This window comes from Protobothrops mucrosquamatus, unplaced genomic scaffold, assembly GCF_001527695.2.
Source record: "Protobothrops mucrosquamatus isolate PMUCROS unplaced genomic scaffold, P.Mucros_1.0 scaffold2478, whole genome shotgun sequence".
Classification (NCBI taxonomy): Eukaryota; Metazoa; Chordata; class Lepidosauria; order Squamata; family Viperidae; genus Protobothrops; species Protobothrops mucrosquamatus.
Window position 1 is genome coordinate 26,255 of NW_015388547.1, and position 19,502 is coordinate 45,756.

A 19,502-nucleotide genomic window follows, 5' to 3' on the forward strand; every position below is an offset into this window, starting at 1 on the left:
ATATTTATTATTTTCCATACTAATAGTATTAACATTAAAACTTAAGATTAATATTAGTATTCATAATAGCATTTATAGGCGTTTATGCCTGGCGCAGTGCAAGTCTGATTTTTTGGGGTTAGGTTTTGTCTTTCGCTGCTTGCCCCAAGAAGTCCCGTTCCTTTAAAGGCAGAGGCGGGGCTTCCTACCCGGAAGGGACGACGTAAATCCTCCCTTCACCTCCACGTCCGCTCGGGAATACCGGCGAAGGCGGGCTCCCGTCGGAAGTTGGCTTCCTTTTACTTCCTCCTTCCGGTTGGCGGGTGAGTGAACCCTCGAGCCGAGATCTGGGGGGCGGAGGAGGATGGGCAGCCGTCCCGCATCGGGGGGGAGGAAGGGAAGGAGGGAAGGTGGCCGCGCGCGCTACGTCGGGCCGGGGCCTCGCCGTCGTGCACGCGCCAGACGCACCCGCGCTCCAGCTCGGCTCTTTCCTCGCCTGGGCGGTCCCGGTGATCCGGACCCTTTCCTCGGCTTGCTGTCCAAGCGTGGGGTGGGGGGCTGAGCTTCTTAAGAGTCGCAGGCACCTTTCTTACGGTTGCCAATGTTTTGTTGTCGCATCCCACTCCCTTGCAGAAATTCAACAGGTGAAGTCTTCCGCACGCAGGCGCAGTAGATCCGAAGCAGAAGTCAGTGGGGCAAATGTCCCGTAATTCCCAGCCCTCTCCGCTTTGGGCCAGTCTTTCTTAGCCCCGCCCAACTCACGTGTTTGTGTGTGTGTGTGTGTTTATGGGGGAAATAGGAGGCAGGAGTATTAGGTGTGTTCCTCGCCTAGATGGATGGATATAATAAAATACAGGTTTGTCATTGCGTCTTTCCTGAGGCTTCGTGTTAGGAACTGATGGTCTTACAGCTGTATTCATGTCGCTGCTTGCAAATCGTTCTAAACTCCAGTAATAAGTCAGTTGAATCTAAGAGTACTTCGAGAACCAGCCTTTCCATCACCCAAAACAGTGTTTCTCAACCTTGACAATTTTAAGGCATGTGGACTTCAACTCCCAGAATTCCACAGCCAGCATTGCTGGCTGTGGAATTCTGGGAGTTGAAGTCCACATGCCTTAAAATTGTCAAGGTTGAGAAACACTGACCCAAAACATCTGATTTCAAAATTAAAAGAAAGCAGGGAATGACAGTTGTTCATGTAGTTCACTAGACACTATAAGCAGGGAGGCTAAGGCAGTGTTTTTTCAACCTTGGCAACTTTTTAGATAAATGGGTGGACTCCAACTGGCACAATGGATGCTTATTAGAAATAATTCCCACTGCAATCCATGGGACTGTTCAAGTGTATGCAATATTGACCGCAGCCTTTTTGTGGGGGGGCTTAAAGTCTGTCTTGAGTCTTGGCAACATTTTGCATGCAGTTTGATGTACCATAAACAAGTCTTCCCATTTGGTTCAACTCACTGCCTTGATGAAGACTTGCTTATGCAAAAATCTATTTAGAACTAGCTGTACCCGGCCACGCGTTGCTGTGGCTCAGTCTGGTTAAGCTGTTTTTCAAAAAAAGCATGTTTTTTACCTGTCACAGGTGTGACATCTATATAATAGTAGGTATATAAAAACACGTGCGTATTCGAATGCAACGTTGTGTCAAAATTTCAAAGCAATCGGTAAAGAACTTTCGGAAATTTAAGATTTTGAACAAACAAACATTTACATTTTTATTTATATAGATTGCATTTTAAATGTTTTCCTCAAAAAAGTAAAAAGAGAACAAGTTGCTATAGTTTTTTTGTGCTAAATTATCATTTTATTAAGAAAATATGGAAATTTGCCTGAAGGGAAAATGTTTATTTTCCTGTTTCACTGGATCTATTTTTTCTTTTCAATTTCCTTAAGTTTAATACCGGTAGATGGAACACTTATGGAAGTTGCCATTTTTGTGAACAGTTTAGCAAATTACTATACTTACTAATCAGTTCCATATTTTTAAGTAGCACTTAAAATATTTTAAAATTTATCTGAAACTTAGCAACTGAACCTTTGATATTTTGATATATATAGTCCTTGACTTACAACAGTTCATTTAGTGACCATTCAAAGTTATGGCATTGAAAAAAGTGACTTATGACCCTTTTTCACACTTAAGATTGTTGTAGCATCTCCACGGTCACATGATAAAAATTCAAATGCTTGGCAACTAGTATTTATGATGATTGCAATGTCCTAGATCGGGGGTAGGCAACATTGGCTCTTTTATGACTCGTGGATTTCAACTCCCAGAATTCCTGAGCTGGGAGTTGAAGTCCACGAGTCATAAAAGAACCAAGATTGCCTACCGGTCCTAGATCATGTGATCATCTTCTGAAACCTGACAAAGTCAAATGGGAGGCCAGATTCACTTGACAACAATGTTGCTAATTTAACAACTGCAGTGATACATTTAACAACTGTGGCAAGAAAGGTTTTAAAATGGGACAAAACTCACTTTACAACTGTCTCGCTTAGCAACAGAAATTTTGTGCTCAATTATCATACATTGTCTATCTGTACAGTATAGAGTATTATTTAATACCACAATTTGAACTGTTTTGTATTACTGTACAACTTCTACAATCAGAAGCTACTTTAAATTTCCCAATGTTTTTTCTTATAGTTTTTTATGACAACAATATCCAGTTTTGCCGTGTTGCTACACTGGAGTTTCTTGACCTCTTGGGTAAGTTGTGACATCTTTTATGTTGCTGGAGGAATTCTAAATATATTTCTAATTGTAATATACAGGGTTCTTGTTATTCTAATAGTGTTGGTTATTTGATTGTTATTTGTATAAGAAGGGGAGACTCAGGTACCTTGGTTCATATATTAAACAAATGACCCATTGGGAACCCCATATTAAAATAACATACCTTACAGGCAGGCAGACTCTGAAAACAACATTTAACACGGCATAGTACTTGAGTAAAATGTTCGGCTGAGATCGGCATATGTGGGACTGATTTGAGGTAGATTGCAGGGGTGATACTGAAATTATTTTACTTCAATTTCATTTTAAATTGTTTTTATAAGATTTTATTAATAATTTGGGTTTGGAACTCTGTATTTTGATATGGCCTATGGGCTAATCAATAAACTAAACTAAGCTAGTAGTCTCAGGCGCAAAGGATCAGGACCATACATTAAGTTGCAGTTCAGAAGAGAGGTCTCTCACCTTTCTGGGCTCACGGCCTGGAGGGAAGGAGAGCAGCTTCCAAATTGGTGCACATGCACGCAAACGGGGCCATCCGCACTGGTGTGGCACTAGCGGCCCCACTCATGTGTCCAGCGTGGGCTGATGCAATGCGCATACGGCTGTGCACCCCCCACAGCGGCTAGTGGCCCTGTTTGCGCATGTACAAGTGGGCCACGCACATCCGCCCAGCGCTAGCTGCCCCTTTTGCGCCTGCATGCATCATGTACAAACGGGGCTGTAGGCACTAGTGTGAGTAGAGGGGAATGCCACGGCCCAGAGGTTGGGGACCTCTGGTTTAGAAGATTTATTGCTGAAGTCTATATAAACAGTTCTAATCAACTAACAGTCAATACAAAATTGGCGCTAGACAAGAGTTAATGGCATTTGGGGAGGGGGTTGAACTTGGATCACTTATGGCAAATAATAAGTCCAGACTGATCACTTTCTTAATTCCACCCGGCTCTGCCTCTTCTTTTACATCTAAAAGGATTTGAAAATGGTGGTAATAGTCATGCTAGTTGAAGAGGTATCTGATTTAGCAATATCTTTCTGTCTAAGATGAAGACAGAATGGCGGTGAAATGTCTGGAATCATCTCAACCCCAATTTATGATGTGGTTCCATCCTCTTTAAGACCATTTAAAAAATTGAGGTTTTTGGCCATCAAAGGTTTCTTAAAAACTTGTGGGGTTTTTGGTTATACCTATATTGTAAAAGTCTTTGTTTTGCAGGAGATTCTGTTCTTTTATTGTAATATGAAGTTTTTGTTTGTTTGTACTGAAGTAGCTTTTCTCACCATTTTGAATCAATGTGTTGCTTAATATAGTGTAATGTGGTACTGCTTTGCAGAGCTGCCTTGATTTAAAACACAATTGCTGGAACGAAGTGACACTCAATATTTTGCCTGGTCATTTTGCTTTAGTGGAAATATCTTTTGCACAGAAGTGCCTACAGGTAGAATGCTGAATTCCACTGAAGTGGTGCTTTGAAGACGCAACTGAAACAAAGTGCTCTTTAAAGGCTCCATACAATATGAATCTATTGATTTGATTGATTAATTTGATTGACATCTTCTAAAGCAGGGGTCTTCAAACTTGGCCCTTTTATGATTCATGGACTTCATCTCCCAGAATTCCTCAGCCAGCGTGCCTGGCTGAGGAATTCTGGGGGTTGAAGTCCATGAGTCATAAAAGGGCCGAGTTTGAAGACCCCTGTTCTAAAGAGACAGCAATCCTACATTTTGGAGTGCTATGACATTAGAACCATTGACAAGGCAAAAGATCTACTGCAAAATGGAGGGAAGAGCAATTTTTGTGCTTTTAAAAAAATATTGTCTTATACCCTTTTTCTGTTCCAAATGAGTGTGTTCTGTCCCAGTGAAATCAAGACAGTTTGCAGAGTTAGCAAAGGTTAGAAACTGATTTGGGAAGATATCAGGGAAACTTTGGATTCCCACTGATCTATTATTTTCCGACCTGGGTATAGCATTATTGATCAAGGCTGAAGAATTCACAGCATGTATGTTTGGAACTCGCTGCTTATCCCTGCAGAAAAGACATATCCCTGCAGTAGTTCAGGAATGCCATTGTAGCCTAAACATAAAATTGAAGGGATGTTTTAAATTTATATTTCATACTAAAGTAGGGATATACCTTGTCTTGAATGAAACAAAGAACTAGGGATGATATGATAGTAGGGTTCCAATATCTAAGGGGTTGCCACAAAGAAGAGGGAGTCAATCTATTCTCCAAAACACCTGAAGGCAGGACAAGAAGCAACAGATGGAAACTAATCAAGGAGAAATCCAACCTAAAACTAAGGAGAAATTTCCTGACTGTTGGAAAAATTAATCAGTGGAATGACTTCCCTCCAGAACTTGTGGGTACTCTAACACTGGAGGTTTTTAAGAAGAGATTGGACAACCATTTGTCTAAAATGTTATAGGGTTTCCTGCCTGAGCAGGGGGTTGGACTAGAAGACCTCTCCAAGGCCACTTTCAGCTCTGTTACTCTGAATTTCTTTCTGCATTATTCGGTTGTTATCTGTTTAATTTTCTGTGAAATAATAGTATCACATTTTTTTTAGGATTCTCCCCTATTAGATAGCAAGAAGGATGTTTGAAAATATCAAATCTTGGGCTGAATATATTGTAGAATGGGCTGCAAAAGATCCATATGGATTCCTTACAACAGTGATCCTTGCTCTAACACCTCTATTCTTGGCAAGTGCAGTGCTATCATGGAAACTGGCAAAAATGATTGAAGCTAAGGAACGGGAACAAAAAAAGAAACAAAAACGCCAAGAAAATATTATAAAAGCTAAACGAATAAAGAAGGACTAAGAATTCAATTTCACTGGGCCAATTTTTTCTGGCAATGCACTGTTACTATATATGTACCTTTTTTTGTTATTGTATCCTTACAGAAATGGGACATGGCAGATTTTTTTCCTGGAATAATGTATGCTTAATTTGTGCTATTAAACTCTGTGGTCATGAACTTTAATTGCTTTTTTAAGAAATCTGATTTTTTTTCTAACCTGGGATATAAGCAAAATGTAAGTTTATAATGTATAACATAACTATATAGATATGAATTATTATTTTCATTAAAATCTGTCTTATGATTTTATACTACAGAAAATAATTGTTTAATAATTTGCATATAATTTTGTTGTATTGTAAAATTTTCCTACATTATGAAGAATCCTGATTTCATACTGAAAACCAGTATTTTCACTATTCCTTAGCATAATGGTTTGTAAGAATCAGATTGTCTCAATTATACAATCCATGATAGCTTAAAATTATCATTCGAGAGATTATCCTTGTTAAATGTAAATGACAGCAACCTTATTTACAAAGTATTTGGAAAAAAGAACATAAAATATGATTACTGGAATAGTCTGTGCATAAGCCATAGCTGTTGGATAATACTTTCTCATTTGTGTTACATTATATTTTTGATGGCTACACTCTGAGGACAAAGCAATAGTGAATGTGTCCAGTTGAATGTAAGCAATCACTAAGTCTTGTAACAACCAGAATGAATAGTTACAAATGCTCTCACATGTTTATTAGTTAAGCTAAAGCAGACTGAAGGCAAATTTTAGGGACTCTTGGCCAATTCAGGCCAAATGGCAAGCATCATTCTCCCTGTAGCAAGCCCTTTCAGCTGCTTTCACAAAGTTGCTATAGAAGCTTCTTATTCTAAATTATGGCTCCCTATAAAGTCAGTACCTTGCCTGTGAAGGCAAAGATTCATGCCTGGTGGGCAAACGATTAGCAATTCCTTTTATATATTTCTAGTCAAGCCTTCCCTTGTTTCAGTTCTTTAAAAACCAAGGCTTCTTAAGATCATCTTTGAAAATCTTGTAACATTTTGAAGCCTATTTTTTTAGATCCAGTTACTTATAAATATAACAGAGGTATCTTATTTATGACATTGGTTTGGTGAAATTATGATTACTAAACCAACATTGGTTTACTGATCTAAGAATAAAGTTAGGGATTATGTAGGATAGGAAACTAATAAATGCATCTCCTGATGCAAAGGATGCCAAGCACAAGTATGCATTTTAAACAAAATGTATAGGACATTTAAATATGCTCATGATTACACATTGCTATTGACTTGTTAAGCTATGAAACGTTAAATTTCTACTTTAAATAAATAATGTTAAAATTAGCTTTGTAACTTGCACAAGTCCTGACATTTATTTACAGTGGGAAATTTTTAACTGTAGTGTATCCCTTTCTAAATAATTTATTGTGTTTAGTGACATTTAGAACCTTGTCAAAATCTTATTAGACATAATTAGCGAATAAATAACTATAGCATTGCTTACTTTTCATAAATAACATTTTGGATCCACTTCCATAAACAAATCATTTTTTAATATGTTAGGAGAAGCTGTGAACTTATGTGAATGACTAAATTTCAACATTAAGCAGTTTGGAATATGAGAAGTTATAATAGTTTAACAGATTTAAAGAGAATATCTGTATGTATAGCATACATTGGATATGCCATACGCTCTTTTAACATTAATTAACAGCTAGAATATATATAGTCATGTAGTAATCTGTAATGATTACAGCAGCAGTAAATTTTATTGAAGTATAACTTCACTGAAAACATCAAATGATTTAAGAGGCAAAAGAATTAGAGATGGGACATTTTATAAAAAGCAATTAAACATTTCTACAAGAAACAACAGAATCTAAGCATTTTGAAAATGCTGCTAAGCTTTTAAATATAATATAGAATTTTAAAAAGTGTGTTCATTCATGCTGCTCATTAACCAAATGATGTCTCTTTCCTGCTGCTTTTCACGGGGACTTTTATTTTTCACGGTTAGGAGGCATCCAGGCTCCAGGCTGAAATGTATTTGCTGTACTAACAGGATCTTCTGAGTGTTCAGGCTTTCTGTAGTTGGAAGCAGATGCATGTCCTTTAATCTGTGTTTGAAGTGGTCCGACCTCAAGACCCTCTTCACGATCTTTGGCCTGTAGGAGTCTGCTTTTTTCACCCAAATCTTCAACTTTAGCTTTCATTTCTTTTCTGTAGTTGTTATTCTGGATACATTCCTGAAAAAAAATGTAACACATTGAGCTGACTGAATGAAACAGTGAATGCTAAGGAGATGCGCCTTGAGTGGGTAGGTTGTGTTGCTTTCATTTTTCCAACAGAAGAGCTTACCTCAATCAACAAGTAGCACTTGAAGAGACCAGGAAAGGCAGCCCCAGTATAGGCAACTTCATCCAGATTCAACTCATTGGAGTATAGGATGCTAATTTTCACTTTTCTGGGCACCCCCTACCATGAATTGCTGAGATCCCTCTAGAAGAGCATGGCAGACTTGCCTCCAAATTTCATTCCCATTCCCATTCCACTGATGAGCTAGTGCAGTGGTTCTCAACCTGTGGGTCGGGACCCCATTTGGTCGGGACCCCATTTGGGGTCAATTGACCATTTCATGGGGGTCGCCAAGCAAGGCTGTCCGCCATTTTTTTTGTCCATTTTTTTCCCCCTTTTCCGGCGGGTGCCTTACCTCCCTTGGGCTGGGCCAGCTGGTGGTCGGCCTGCTCCATCTCTGCTGCTTGCCAGCTACGCCTCGGCCGGCGCAGGGGGCAGAACCACGCATGCGCGGCGCTCCCGGGCAGGGAAAGTCCTCGACTTACGACCGGTTTAGTCCTCGACTTACGACCGGTTTAGTCCTCAACTTACCACCGGTTGGGGTTGCGGCATTAAAAAGGTTGAGAACCACTGAGCTAGTGGATCAAAACCTTTCTATCAGTAGATACCAATTAAGAATAAACCATATACATACATTTTTAATGAAAATTTTAAACACCAGAATGGGACTACTAAAATACTGTAGAGTCAAAAGAATAAAGAAAAAGCTAAAGATGCAAAAGAATACTTAGCAGAAAAATAGAAAAGAAAGTGATACAAGGAAGTGGCTTCTGATCTTCTCTACAGCAGCAACTACAATTTTACACTGACCTCTCTAAAGTTATATCGTAACTCTCTTCATGATCTATCCTAGCTAATCATCAAACCAAAAATCACAAGTTCGTTTATTCTCTTTTAGACAAAAAGTCCATAAAGAGTTTCTAATCAATAAACAGATAGCAATTCAGAGGATTTTAAACATTTAATGAAACCGTGAAGGAACTTGTCTGATTTAATTATGAAGATTAATTTGAAGTAATAGCTACATTTTCTATTTTTCAGAAATACAGATTTAAAATTTGCTTGTTTCATCATCCCAACAGTCCCAGTAAACTTGTCTTAATTACGGCTTGGAAAATATCTCAACCTGTGCTGGAGCTTGATTTCAGTTTGGCACCCTTCCATCTAAATCTAGGGCTGGATTCATAAATTATACTAAGTTATAGCATAACATGTTTATTTTTAGGTTAGCACAACATACAGACCCAATCACTGGCTGTTTATGAGCCATGGTTTATAGCTAGCACCATGTGAGAAGCAGCTTACACACTTCGTTCAATCAACTGTTTAGAATGCATGCTTCAGTATGATGAGTTACCTCATATGATTTTGAATGCAGACTTAAACATCTCTTCCCCCAGCTTTTTTGTTGTTGTTGTGAACTTCCTCCTTCCTTCTCAAGAACTGAAAAGTGCACTCATTTGTAATCCTGAATTGGCTTAATAAAATACTTTGTCCTAATACAGTTCTCAGAATTTTGCTATGGGTAACTTAAGATTCCTTTACTTTTTGTTTTAAATGTGTGTCCAAGATCATCAAATCCTGCATGCTAAAGGCTGTCAATCACCATAATTTCTCTTAGAGGCATGCAGCACATTATTATTTTTTGGGGTCACTATTCTTCCAAGAGAGCATTCAAGGTGGCCTATGAAGGATTCGTAAGTATCCAGGCCCTTAACAAAATCAGCAAAGTATCCTATATCCCCTGTCTTCAAGTTACATTATTCTAATACATGCGCTATGAAGTGTCTATGTGGCAATATAAGTAATTACTAAAAATGCTGAAATACTTTTTCAAAACAAGGACTTAAAATATTGACTGCCCATCATTTAAATTTATTACCATGCATTTCTTTAAAATGAAAATAATAGAAAAAGAATAAAGAGCAAATGTATCAAATGATTTTACAAAGGCATGCAACAAGATATAATTCATTAAACATGTATAATCAAAGGAGTAGTTGCCAAATCCAAACTCAGAAGGAAACCAAATTCCCATATCAAAATGAAACTGAGATTGGACAATAAATGAACTTCTATAATCACAATGTAATAAACCTATTGGGTCTCTAATGCTAGCTGAAAATAATTCAACTGATTTCAATTAACTTTCTAATTTTTCTACCATTCAAAGGTCAGACCCACAAGGAGTACATACAAATTGAACAAAGGCTCCTCCTCTCTAACATTTGGCCTTCAAGGGAAAGATGACACTGACCAGATATTCCAGAGGAGTAGCACAATAGCATAGCATGAGATTCTATTGCATTTCATCTGTACAGCTTATATAATTATTTCCTATTCCTTTTCATGGTAAGGGTGGAAAATGCTGCAAGGTGGATTATTGGGAAAATTAGCTTGTAACGGCTGCTGTTCCCCTAGCAAATAATCTTACCTAATTTATTGGTTCTGAGAGAGCATAATCACAGTATAGGACCAAATCCACATATCACACTTGGTAGCAGTATGGAGGCGATTAGCCATTGTCACTGCCTTCTTTCAAAATATTATTAACTTGCTCATCTAGCCTACAGCCATGCCTTTTGGTCATCCGTCCAAGTCCTAATCAGGTCCAACTCTTCTTAGTTTTTTTCCAGATTTAGCAAAGTTGATTAAGTGTTGCTATCTGCTGCAGAAATTACTTTTACAGAAAAATTTATACCTCATAAGATGAGGCAGTTTCCTGACAAAACATCTGTCACTACCTAGGACTGAACTCTCAGCCAGTGTTACTGTCATAGCTTAGGAGTCACTTTCATGTGGAGCTTGACTGGAGAAATCCCACTTCCCCTAACCCATGGTTCCCAATCAACATGGGAGGCAGCCATTCCAAGCTATTCCACACTGCATTTCCCCCTTGGTGAAATCCTATTAAAAGTGGGAGTCACATTTGAGTATTGCTTCTGTACAGAACACATCCATGTGTGCATATACATTCTCCAATTTCTCTAAGCCAGTGTTTCTCAACCTTGACAATTTTAAAGCATGTGGACTTCAATTCCCAGAATTCCATAGCCAGCAATGCTGGCTATGGAATTCTGGGAGTTGAAGTCCACATGCCTTAAAATTGTCAAGGTTGAGAAACACTGCTCTAAGCATAATTGCCTACAAACGGCCAAGCTTAGTTCATTCTGAGATAAAATATTTTATAAATACCTTCAAAAGTTCATACTGCATGACTTCAAAGACCATTTTAAACTGCCTAGGTTATAGTTAAGTGTAGTGGAAGCTACATTAACATTTGTTCATTGTATGAAAGCTGACAACTACTTTTTAATATAACTGGACTACTGTAATAACAAGTGGTATGGTGGCATAGTGATGAAGACGATTATCTCCCACTTGAAGGCTGAGAGTTCAATCCTAGAAGTGACAACATATTTTTCTCCTATGGCACAAAGAAAAAAAATATCTGCTGTGAACTCCACATAGGTGTCAAGAAGGGCATCCGGACAGTTGCCTTGACCAAATAAGGCACAAGAAAAATTACAATCATCTGGGTAGTTTTGATTAAAATAATGATGGTGGGAGAATGCTAAAGACATACGAAATTATGTGCCCCATTGGCTATATGAATAAAAGTTTATTCTTATCTTTACAAGCAAGGACTAAACCACTGAAGACTCAAGATGGATGAAGTAATTCGTCACATCAAGCATTTTGAGTATAATGGATGTTAGTGACCAACTTAGCCAGTTTTAAAGGATGATGCTGTATGAAAAATTCGTATGAGATAAGATTATTTTCATCTCATCAGGTATATATTACACTTAATATCAAAAGCCATATAGCTCTGAATGGTGATTGCTGAACAATGTTACTGCCTTCCCCATCATACTCTAAGCCTCCAAAAGCAACTAATCAACAACTTGGGGAAAAAAGCATTTGGCTTGTGTCTTGCAGAGCTTGTATATTCTTAAGTGATAATGCATTAGAAAGACATTTTAATATGCCCACACAAAAACATTTGTACAGCAAAAATTGCTACCATATCCAATACCAGGTAAAAAGACTTAAGAGACAAAAGGTCTTATCCAGACTTAATTTCAAAGATAAAAGGCATTAAACACTCAACATAGCTTATTTGTACCAAGAAAAATCTCTGACCTAGTCTTCTAAAATTCTTCCCCAAATAGCAAAAAGAAAACCTCCATAGATCAGAGGCATTAAAAAGTGCGCTGACAATAATTGCATCACCAATAGAAACACTTAAAAGTGACTGTAGCAACAAAAAATGAGGATAAGCGAACAAGGCCAAATAAGGTAATTAACAAAATGTTAAACCAATGAGTAAATAGATCAAGAGCTCCAGCAAATTAAAAAAAGGGAAACATAAAAGCCCCTTACAATCTAATGCAGGGGTGTCAAACTCACAACGTCACATGACATGTCGTGACATATCATGACTTTTTTTCCATTGCCGGCAAAGGGGTGCGCGCAGTTTCACCATGATGCATCCGGCCTGCAGGCCGGCAGTTTCACACCCCTGATCTAATGTGTGTGTGGTGGTTGTAGGGGAAATACTTTAGTCTGATTTATTGGGTAACTGGTTAACAGAAAGGATTATTGGAGCTGCAAGATGATGTTAGAGGATTTTAGAGTGTGAACAAGTATGGGAGAAAGAGAGAGGAAGAGGAAGGAGAAGGGGATGAAGATTCACAAAATGAATAATTCTCAGTGTCATACTACCCATTTACAACGATCCCCTGGCATACTAAAGGATGAAAAATAAAACAATGCTAATTTTACCAGATATCTTCCACGTTTGACGATGTATCTGATATGGGTAGAGAAATGATCTCAGATGGATATTACCGATAGTCATTGCTGAATAACTATTTGTTCAGTGACTGCTCAAAGTTACAGTGGCATTGAAGGAATTGTAGTTATACCCGGTCCACAAAGTTATGGCCACCAGTGTCCCTGAAGTCACATGATCAAATTCCAGGTGGTTGGCAACCTGCTCATACTTATGACCATTAGGGTGATTAAACTCTCTCCACCCATTTTTCCCCTAGCTCTGTCCTTTTAGCTACCCTGCATTCCACTTTTGCCACCCTGTACCCCACTGGCCTGGCCACCCCCAGTGAGCCTTCGCTGTCTTCTTCGTCCCACTGCTGACAAGACACACCTGGCATGGTCCTTTGCAAGACAGCTGCTAGCTGTGCCAGGCCTTCTTCCCAAGGCAGCACATGCCTTTATCCAAATGACTCTTGTGAGGCTTTCAAACGGGATAAAATTAGTAAGAAAATATAGAATACATTTTTCTACAGTAGAATTTGAATAAAATGCTTCCTATAGAGAATTCTACCAGAATAAAATCCCGAAGTGTTGTATAACCACAGCTTCCTTGTCTGTCTGTCTGTCTATCATCTATCTGTCTGTCTGTCTGTCTGTCTGTCTGTCTGTCTGTCTGTCTGTCTGTCTGTCTGTCTGTCTATCTATCTATCTAATCAATCTATCACCCATCTTACCACAGAATAAATCTGGGCAGCTTAGCTTTTTAGCTAGAGAGGTAGAGATACTCAGGAAGCAATAATTAATATTTAGTAAATGCTTGCATTTCTGTTTTTGTAAACTATTGTTCTAGAACTATCATCAGATAATTATCTCAGTAATGAATATTAATGTTAAAGCCAGGTTCTCTCATCATGCTATACTATAGTATTAGATTATATACCGTTGGACAGCTTATTGCTTAACATGTGGAAATTCAGACAATTATTAATAAATAGTCAATAGTTAAGCAAACCATAGCTTAGTACCATTTCAAATGGTTCAGAAAGATAACAAGTCTTTAGTTTTAACAAGAAGCATAAATTATATGCTTTAGGCACTACCTTACAAAGGCACAATTTCATGCATCTAACACTCTAATAGGTGATTCACTGGAACTGAGAAAATATGCCTGCTGTTTTAATTATAGAGAAATTAATAAAAGGCTTTTAATTGACTAATCTAGTCAATTAATCTACAAAATGTTGCAGACTACATTTAAAAAACAGAATATATAAACAGGCAAGGCATAAATAAAGTATGCATTAAAGTGTCACTGAAAATATAATTCTTTAACCATCCAGCAGTTGGATGATAGGAACTTAGAATTCAATGAAAATGAATCACCATGATTAAAGTTAGTTTCTCTCATGTTATTTCTGAAATAATATTCTTACAATCAAATAAGGAAGATGAGCATACACTATGATAACTAAACATAATGTAATTTTCAATTTAATTATTCTCTTCTAGGGATGATGATGGGGAGATAATAATTGAAATTTTATGCTTATTACTACTCAGTAAAGTACATTTTCCTTCCTTGACAAGAAGGCTGTCAAAACAAATAATTATGGAAATGCTCGAAATAGTTTGAAAGAAGACAGGAGCTGTCATAAAAAGTTTCTTCTTTTTCGCATTTCACCTTGTATCCAACTGTGTTATTCAAAATCCACTTAGTTTTTATTATTGCGTAGCAAACAAATAGCACATTAGAAATGAAAAGTACCTTCTATTTTCAACCATTTTTAGACCTCCCACACCAGCTAAGAAACATATTAATGAATTCAATTGCATATTAAATTCTATCTCCTCAGGATATTTTCATCTGCCTTTTGGAATTGTTTATTATTAGCATTAGACGGAGCTCATTTGGTCAATTCTTTCTGATCTTTGGACTTTGATTGAAAAAAAAAGATACAAAGAATAAGCTATGTGTTGTCCTAAAGTTAATGGCTCATAAAAAGATATTTTGTAATAGCCAGCCCAAATCTGGCAAAAGCCTCAATGTGTTGGACAACTCTTCCTACCTCTCCTAGCTGTTACAGTCATTGCCTACAACAGTGGTTCTCAACCTTTTTAATGCCGCGACCCCCCAACCGGTCGTAAGTCGAGGACTAAACCGGTCGTAAGTCGCGGACTAAACCCCAGCATTCAGCTCCTGATCCCAACCGGTCGTAAGTCGAGGACTTTCCCTGCCCGGGAGCGCCGCGCATGCGTGGTTCCGCCCCCTGCGCCGGCCGAGGCGTAGCTGGCAAGCGGCAGAGATGGAGCAGGCCGACCACCAGCTGGCCCAGCTCAAGGGAGGTAAGGCACCCGCCGGAAAAGGGGAAAAAATGGCGGACAGCCTTGCTTGGCGACCCCCGTGAAATGGTCGATCGACCCCAAATGGGGTCATGACCCATAGGTTGAGAACCGTTGGCCTACAACATGCAGGCAACTATAAAGAGTCATGGTAGAGGAAGGTATTTTATGCAAAAGCACAGAAGAAAATTAAAACTGAACACCTCTAATATGATTTCTTTGAATCGTACTGAAATAGAATTACTGCTGCTTGCACAAACTTTTCTTTTTCTTACAATTTTCCCTTCTTTATTTTAATTCTTCTGTTTTTTTCCTCTGGGTTTTCTTGATTTAATAGCATTATTATTTTTAATATGGCAGGTCCCGAGAGAGACAGTATTGGGGAAAACTCTCCAAATGTCACTACCAGAGCTTACCTCAATTCAACAAACTAAGTGTCACAATTACATTAAGCCAGGCATGTCAAACTGCCGGCCCACGGACCAGATGCATCATGCCGAAACCGTGCCCACCCCATTGCCGGCAATGGGGAAAAAGTTGTGATACGTCACAGGACGTCATGAGACGTCGCGAGTTTGACATGCTTGCATTAAGCTATATTCAATCATCTTGTCTGCTTGCTTATTTTTGGCTTAGCGTAATGTATGAACACTCATTCATTCATTCTTTCATTCTGACTGTATTCTGCTAAGTCAACAGACTCATCACATTTTACAGCAATCCAATAAAAAGCATACAGCCAATTAAAACATCCACAGTAAGCATCACTTAAAATCAAATTTGAAACAAGTACAGAATAACAACAATAGAAAAAATCAAAGTATAAGATAAATAAGTAAAACGGTTAAATTTAAAATTCAAACATGTAGACAATCAAGTAGTCACATGTTTACAGAAATGTACCATCTCAAGTAGCTTCTGAAACTTGAGTTTTAATTGCAAGGAAAAGCTATTCTCTATTCCTGGTGGAGCAACCAACAAATAGCATCTCCTGGTCTCGATTTTCTCTTTCCTTGCAAAAGTAGTAAACAGTATAACCGGAAGCTTCCAAGAACCTACCAGAAGGGCTGTTTCTAGTAGGTGAAGACAATCCTGCAGATACCTTAGAAACAAGCTGTATGGGGCTTTATAGACAAGCATTTTGAATTATAACTGGAAAGCAACGCAGGGCTCAAAACACAGTTGTAAAAATCTCTTGGCAGGTAATACCCACCAACAATTTATACCAACTGCAGTTTCCAATAGTCTTCAGAGGCATTCCATGACTGACTGCATTGCAGCAGTATCAAGAAATGATTACGACATAAGTTACTGTTAGTATAATGTACAAGGAAAGCCACTATAGCTCGCTAGTAAGTAACTGTAATTTCATACAGCCAAGTATTTTAAAATATGTTGATGATGAAGGCTCCAGCATATTTAAAGAATGCAAGATTTGGGAAGTATGCTGTAATGGATCCAGAACTCATCCATTAGAAGGGAGATTGTAATGTATTTTGATCATCCTTTCCCATTCAAAACCTTTGCAACTTTTACAGGGTTTTATTTACTTATTGTTTCTTAGCCTGGTTACTTGGTGCAGATATAGAACTGCAAAGATAAGAGCAGAAGAAAGCATGAAAAAAGCAAGCTCTTTTTGTCAATAGTTTATACAGTGATGTTTTCAGGAAAATAGTAAAATATTGGCAAGATTTGGGAATGAATCTTTGGGGGCAATAAGTGAGACAATAGAATAAAGGCTCAATAAAATACAGTTAACTGACATTTCAAATTCTTTGCACACCTCCCAAAAAAGCGGGAAGTGGGGAAGGATAATTTGTCATTTGCCTCAACGAAAGATGTGGGCAGGGAGATTTGCTATAGAACAATTTCAATAAGAAATATGGTCAAAAGCACCCCTCCCTTCAATAGCTGTCAAAGAGCATTTACTGTATCAGCAGGTGTTGTCAGAGGCTGTCTAATACAGAAACCAAATCAATCTATCTGGCAGCCATTTTAGAAAAAAATGTCTTAATAATAATATCAAGATACAAATGACCTGCCACACAGATTTACACATGCCTTAGAGAAGGAGGCAGGGAAAGGAATAGGTAATTTCTTTGGAGTAGGTCCACTATTCAGATTTTAAGATCACTTATGCTTCAAGTTCAGCAGCAACAACAACAGCAACACACACACACACACAAACACACACTTCCTATATATTCCAGCACCACTTTTCTCCAAGTCTTTTGGGACAAAAGTATCTGGCAAAGAAGTAGCAGTGTTACCATTAACTGTAAGATGGAAAGAATGTCACTTAGGTATTCCAGCCATTTCTAGCTTTAAGGGACTTGAAGAAGAACTTGGGAAAATTCAGCAAAAAAAACCAACAACCCAGAATTACAGGCAATAATATATGTGTCATGTGTCTGATTAACGAAACACTTTGGGGGCCCTCAAGAGACAGACATAGGTAGAGAAGCCAGAGAAATATCTTTATTGTTCCAATTAAAATTGAACAACCACACTGGGATGATAGCAATGGACAAAAGCCTGAGTGAAAAGGCTGGAAGTTTAGCCTGGGACATAATAAAAATAGAGTTTAAACAATTTACACAGTATGTAATAACACATCTTACCTCAAGTGTGGGTGGATTGTTTCTTCTTTTCTTCATCCATGCTAAGAAAATTAAAAACAAAAAATATCAAATATTTCGCATTCTTATATTTATTCTGATAACTATATCAGCAATATTTTATGAATTTATAAGCTGCCTTTCCAAATAACTTTTTAAAAAGTTATTTAAGTTAAGTTATTTTTAACTTTTCTAAGTAGTCCTTGACTTACGGTCACAATTAGGACCAGAATTTCCATTGCTAAGCAAGGTGGTTGTTGAGTTGCGGCTGATTTTACAATCTCTTATGCCATGGTTGTTAAGTGAATCATTGCAATTATTAAGCAAATCATGTGATTGTTATGCAAATCCAGCTTCCTCCATTGACTTTGCTTGTTGGAAGCTGGCTGGAAAAGTTGCAAATTATTATTAAATTTGTTTGCTGCCCATCTCACCACAATCACATGACCTCAGAATGCAGCAACTTTGCTGGTTATCAAGTGCCTGAATTTTGATGCTGTGATGGTTGTAAGTGCAAGGACCAGGACCAGTCATAAATCATTTTGCCATTAGATCTTAAAATGGTCACTAAATAAATGGTTGTAAATTGAGAACTACCTATATAAAAAAATTATGAAAAGATTAACCAACAGTAACATCATTTCATTATCATCAGTAAATTTAGCACTAATTTTAAAACGGCCATAGAAGCAACATTATAAAATCCTAAATTAAAAAACAAACCATTTTAAACCCAGAATAAATCAGCCCTATTAGAAATATTCCATCAGAATATAACAAATGTTTTGTATTCTTATAGAACAAAACTCAAAATGTTTGGATTTTCTCCTCAATGGACCAATATGAGTTGGAAACAAGTGCTTGCTTACTCATTGTTTGCCTCAAAGTCTCTAAAATGTATATGGTGGTAGTAGTCCCTGATGACTACTACCCACCATCCATTTACATGTTTTAATTTAAATTTTAAAAAATGTGCAGACAAAGAGAAGCATGCTTATTTCTATTTAACTGTTTTAACATTTTTCATTACCAAAAACTAACGTTCAAATTTTGACCAACTTTACTGTAGGTTTGGTGATGAGCAGCACTCAGTATGAACTGTTTTATTTTTTGGATCTAGGACAATAAAAAAGAACCCTCAGTTTGTTTCAAGTTCCTCACTACTCTTTCTAACCAAAAAGTTAAGACAGAGTCTCTCAGGTTAACCATTCAATTTCCCCACCCCTTGTAGCAGTCTTTAAATCTGGAGCAATCTAAATCCTTTTTTTTTTTTTTGACCTCTCAGAGTGAAAGGCATTTTATAGCCATTGTTTCTTCTTTATAAGATTAACAGATAAACAGCCTAGATATCTCATTAGAAAGCTAAGGCATCCTGACATGAGATAAGGAAGGATATTAATATACATAGTATGTAAAAGAGGTTAAGTCTGTGATTGAGTCATAACAGTAAAAAATATCTTTGGATCTGTTTTATTAACTTTCTGGTGTTAAAGTACAATAGATTGCTACACTGAGCCTGCCTCTTTTACTCAAGACAACAGAACTGGGCCCTAGTGGAATGAATTAACTTGATCTTTTCATTTCAGGGTTATTCTGGAAAATAGCTTCAACTTTTAGTTAAACAAGCAGACATATATTCTTTGCTTTCCTAAGATTATGGTAAAAACTGATGTAGATGAATTTGCTTATCAGATCATAGTTATAAGTAATGTTATAGCAAAACTAGTATTGGACCTCTACACAGTTGGCTATTTCTTTTTGTTGATCTTACATTTCCAAACATTTAATTATTCCTGTCACCACCTCCTGACTATGCTTTGCTTTATTTTTTACAGTCTTAAAAATGTAGTTAAATAAG

At 37.6% G+C, this 19,502-nt stretch overlaps 2 protein-coding genes across 3 annotated transcripts in view; one reads left to right on the top strand and one right to left on the bottom strand.

The window, feature by feature from the left end:
• Positions 1-217: 217 nt before the first annotated feature.
• On the top strand, positions 218-7,165 carry SMIM15 (small integral membrane protein 15). Of its 2 annotated transcripts, none has more exons than XM_015825090.1 (3): positions 218-302; positions 2,636-2,698; positions 5,296-7,165. In XM_015825090.1, exon 3 carries the CDS (start codon positions 5,324-5,326, stop codon positions 5,549-5,551), a length of 228 nt encoding a protein of 75 aa, XP_015680576.1. In that variant the 5' UTR covers positions 218-302; positions 2,636-2,698; positions 5,296-5,323; the 3' UTR covers positions 5,552-7,165. The 2 variants fall into 2 exon arrangements, with proteins under 2 accessions (XP_015680576.1, XP_015680577.1); XM_015825091.1 differs by lacking the exon at positions 218-302 and adding an exon at positions 777-835.
• Positions 7,166-7,302: 137 nt separating this feature from the next.
• The window catches only part of NDUFAF2 (NADH:ubiquinone oxidoreductase complex assembly factor 2), a 47,401-nt gene continuing 35,201 nt past the window's right edge, over positions 7,303-19,502 (bottom strand). Inside the window, exons 3-4 of the mRNA XM_015825089.1 lie at positions 17,648-17,688; positions 7,303-7,798 (exon numbers count right to left, since the gene is read on the bottom strand). Coding sequence (XP_015680575.1) covers positions 7,553-7,798; positions 17,648-17,688 — 287 coding nt within the window. The 3' untranslated portion in view covers positions 7,303-7,552. The remainder of the gene's footprint in view (positions 7,799-17,647; positions 17,689-19,502) is intronic.

Bases quoted from the DNA above. Each gene is read 5' to 3' on its own strand.
- SMIM15 (XM_015825090.1), top strand. From the start codon at position 5,324: ATGTTTGAAAATATCAAATCTTGGGCTGAATATATTGTAGAATGGGCT.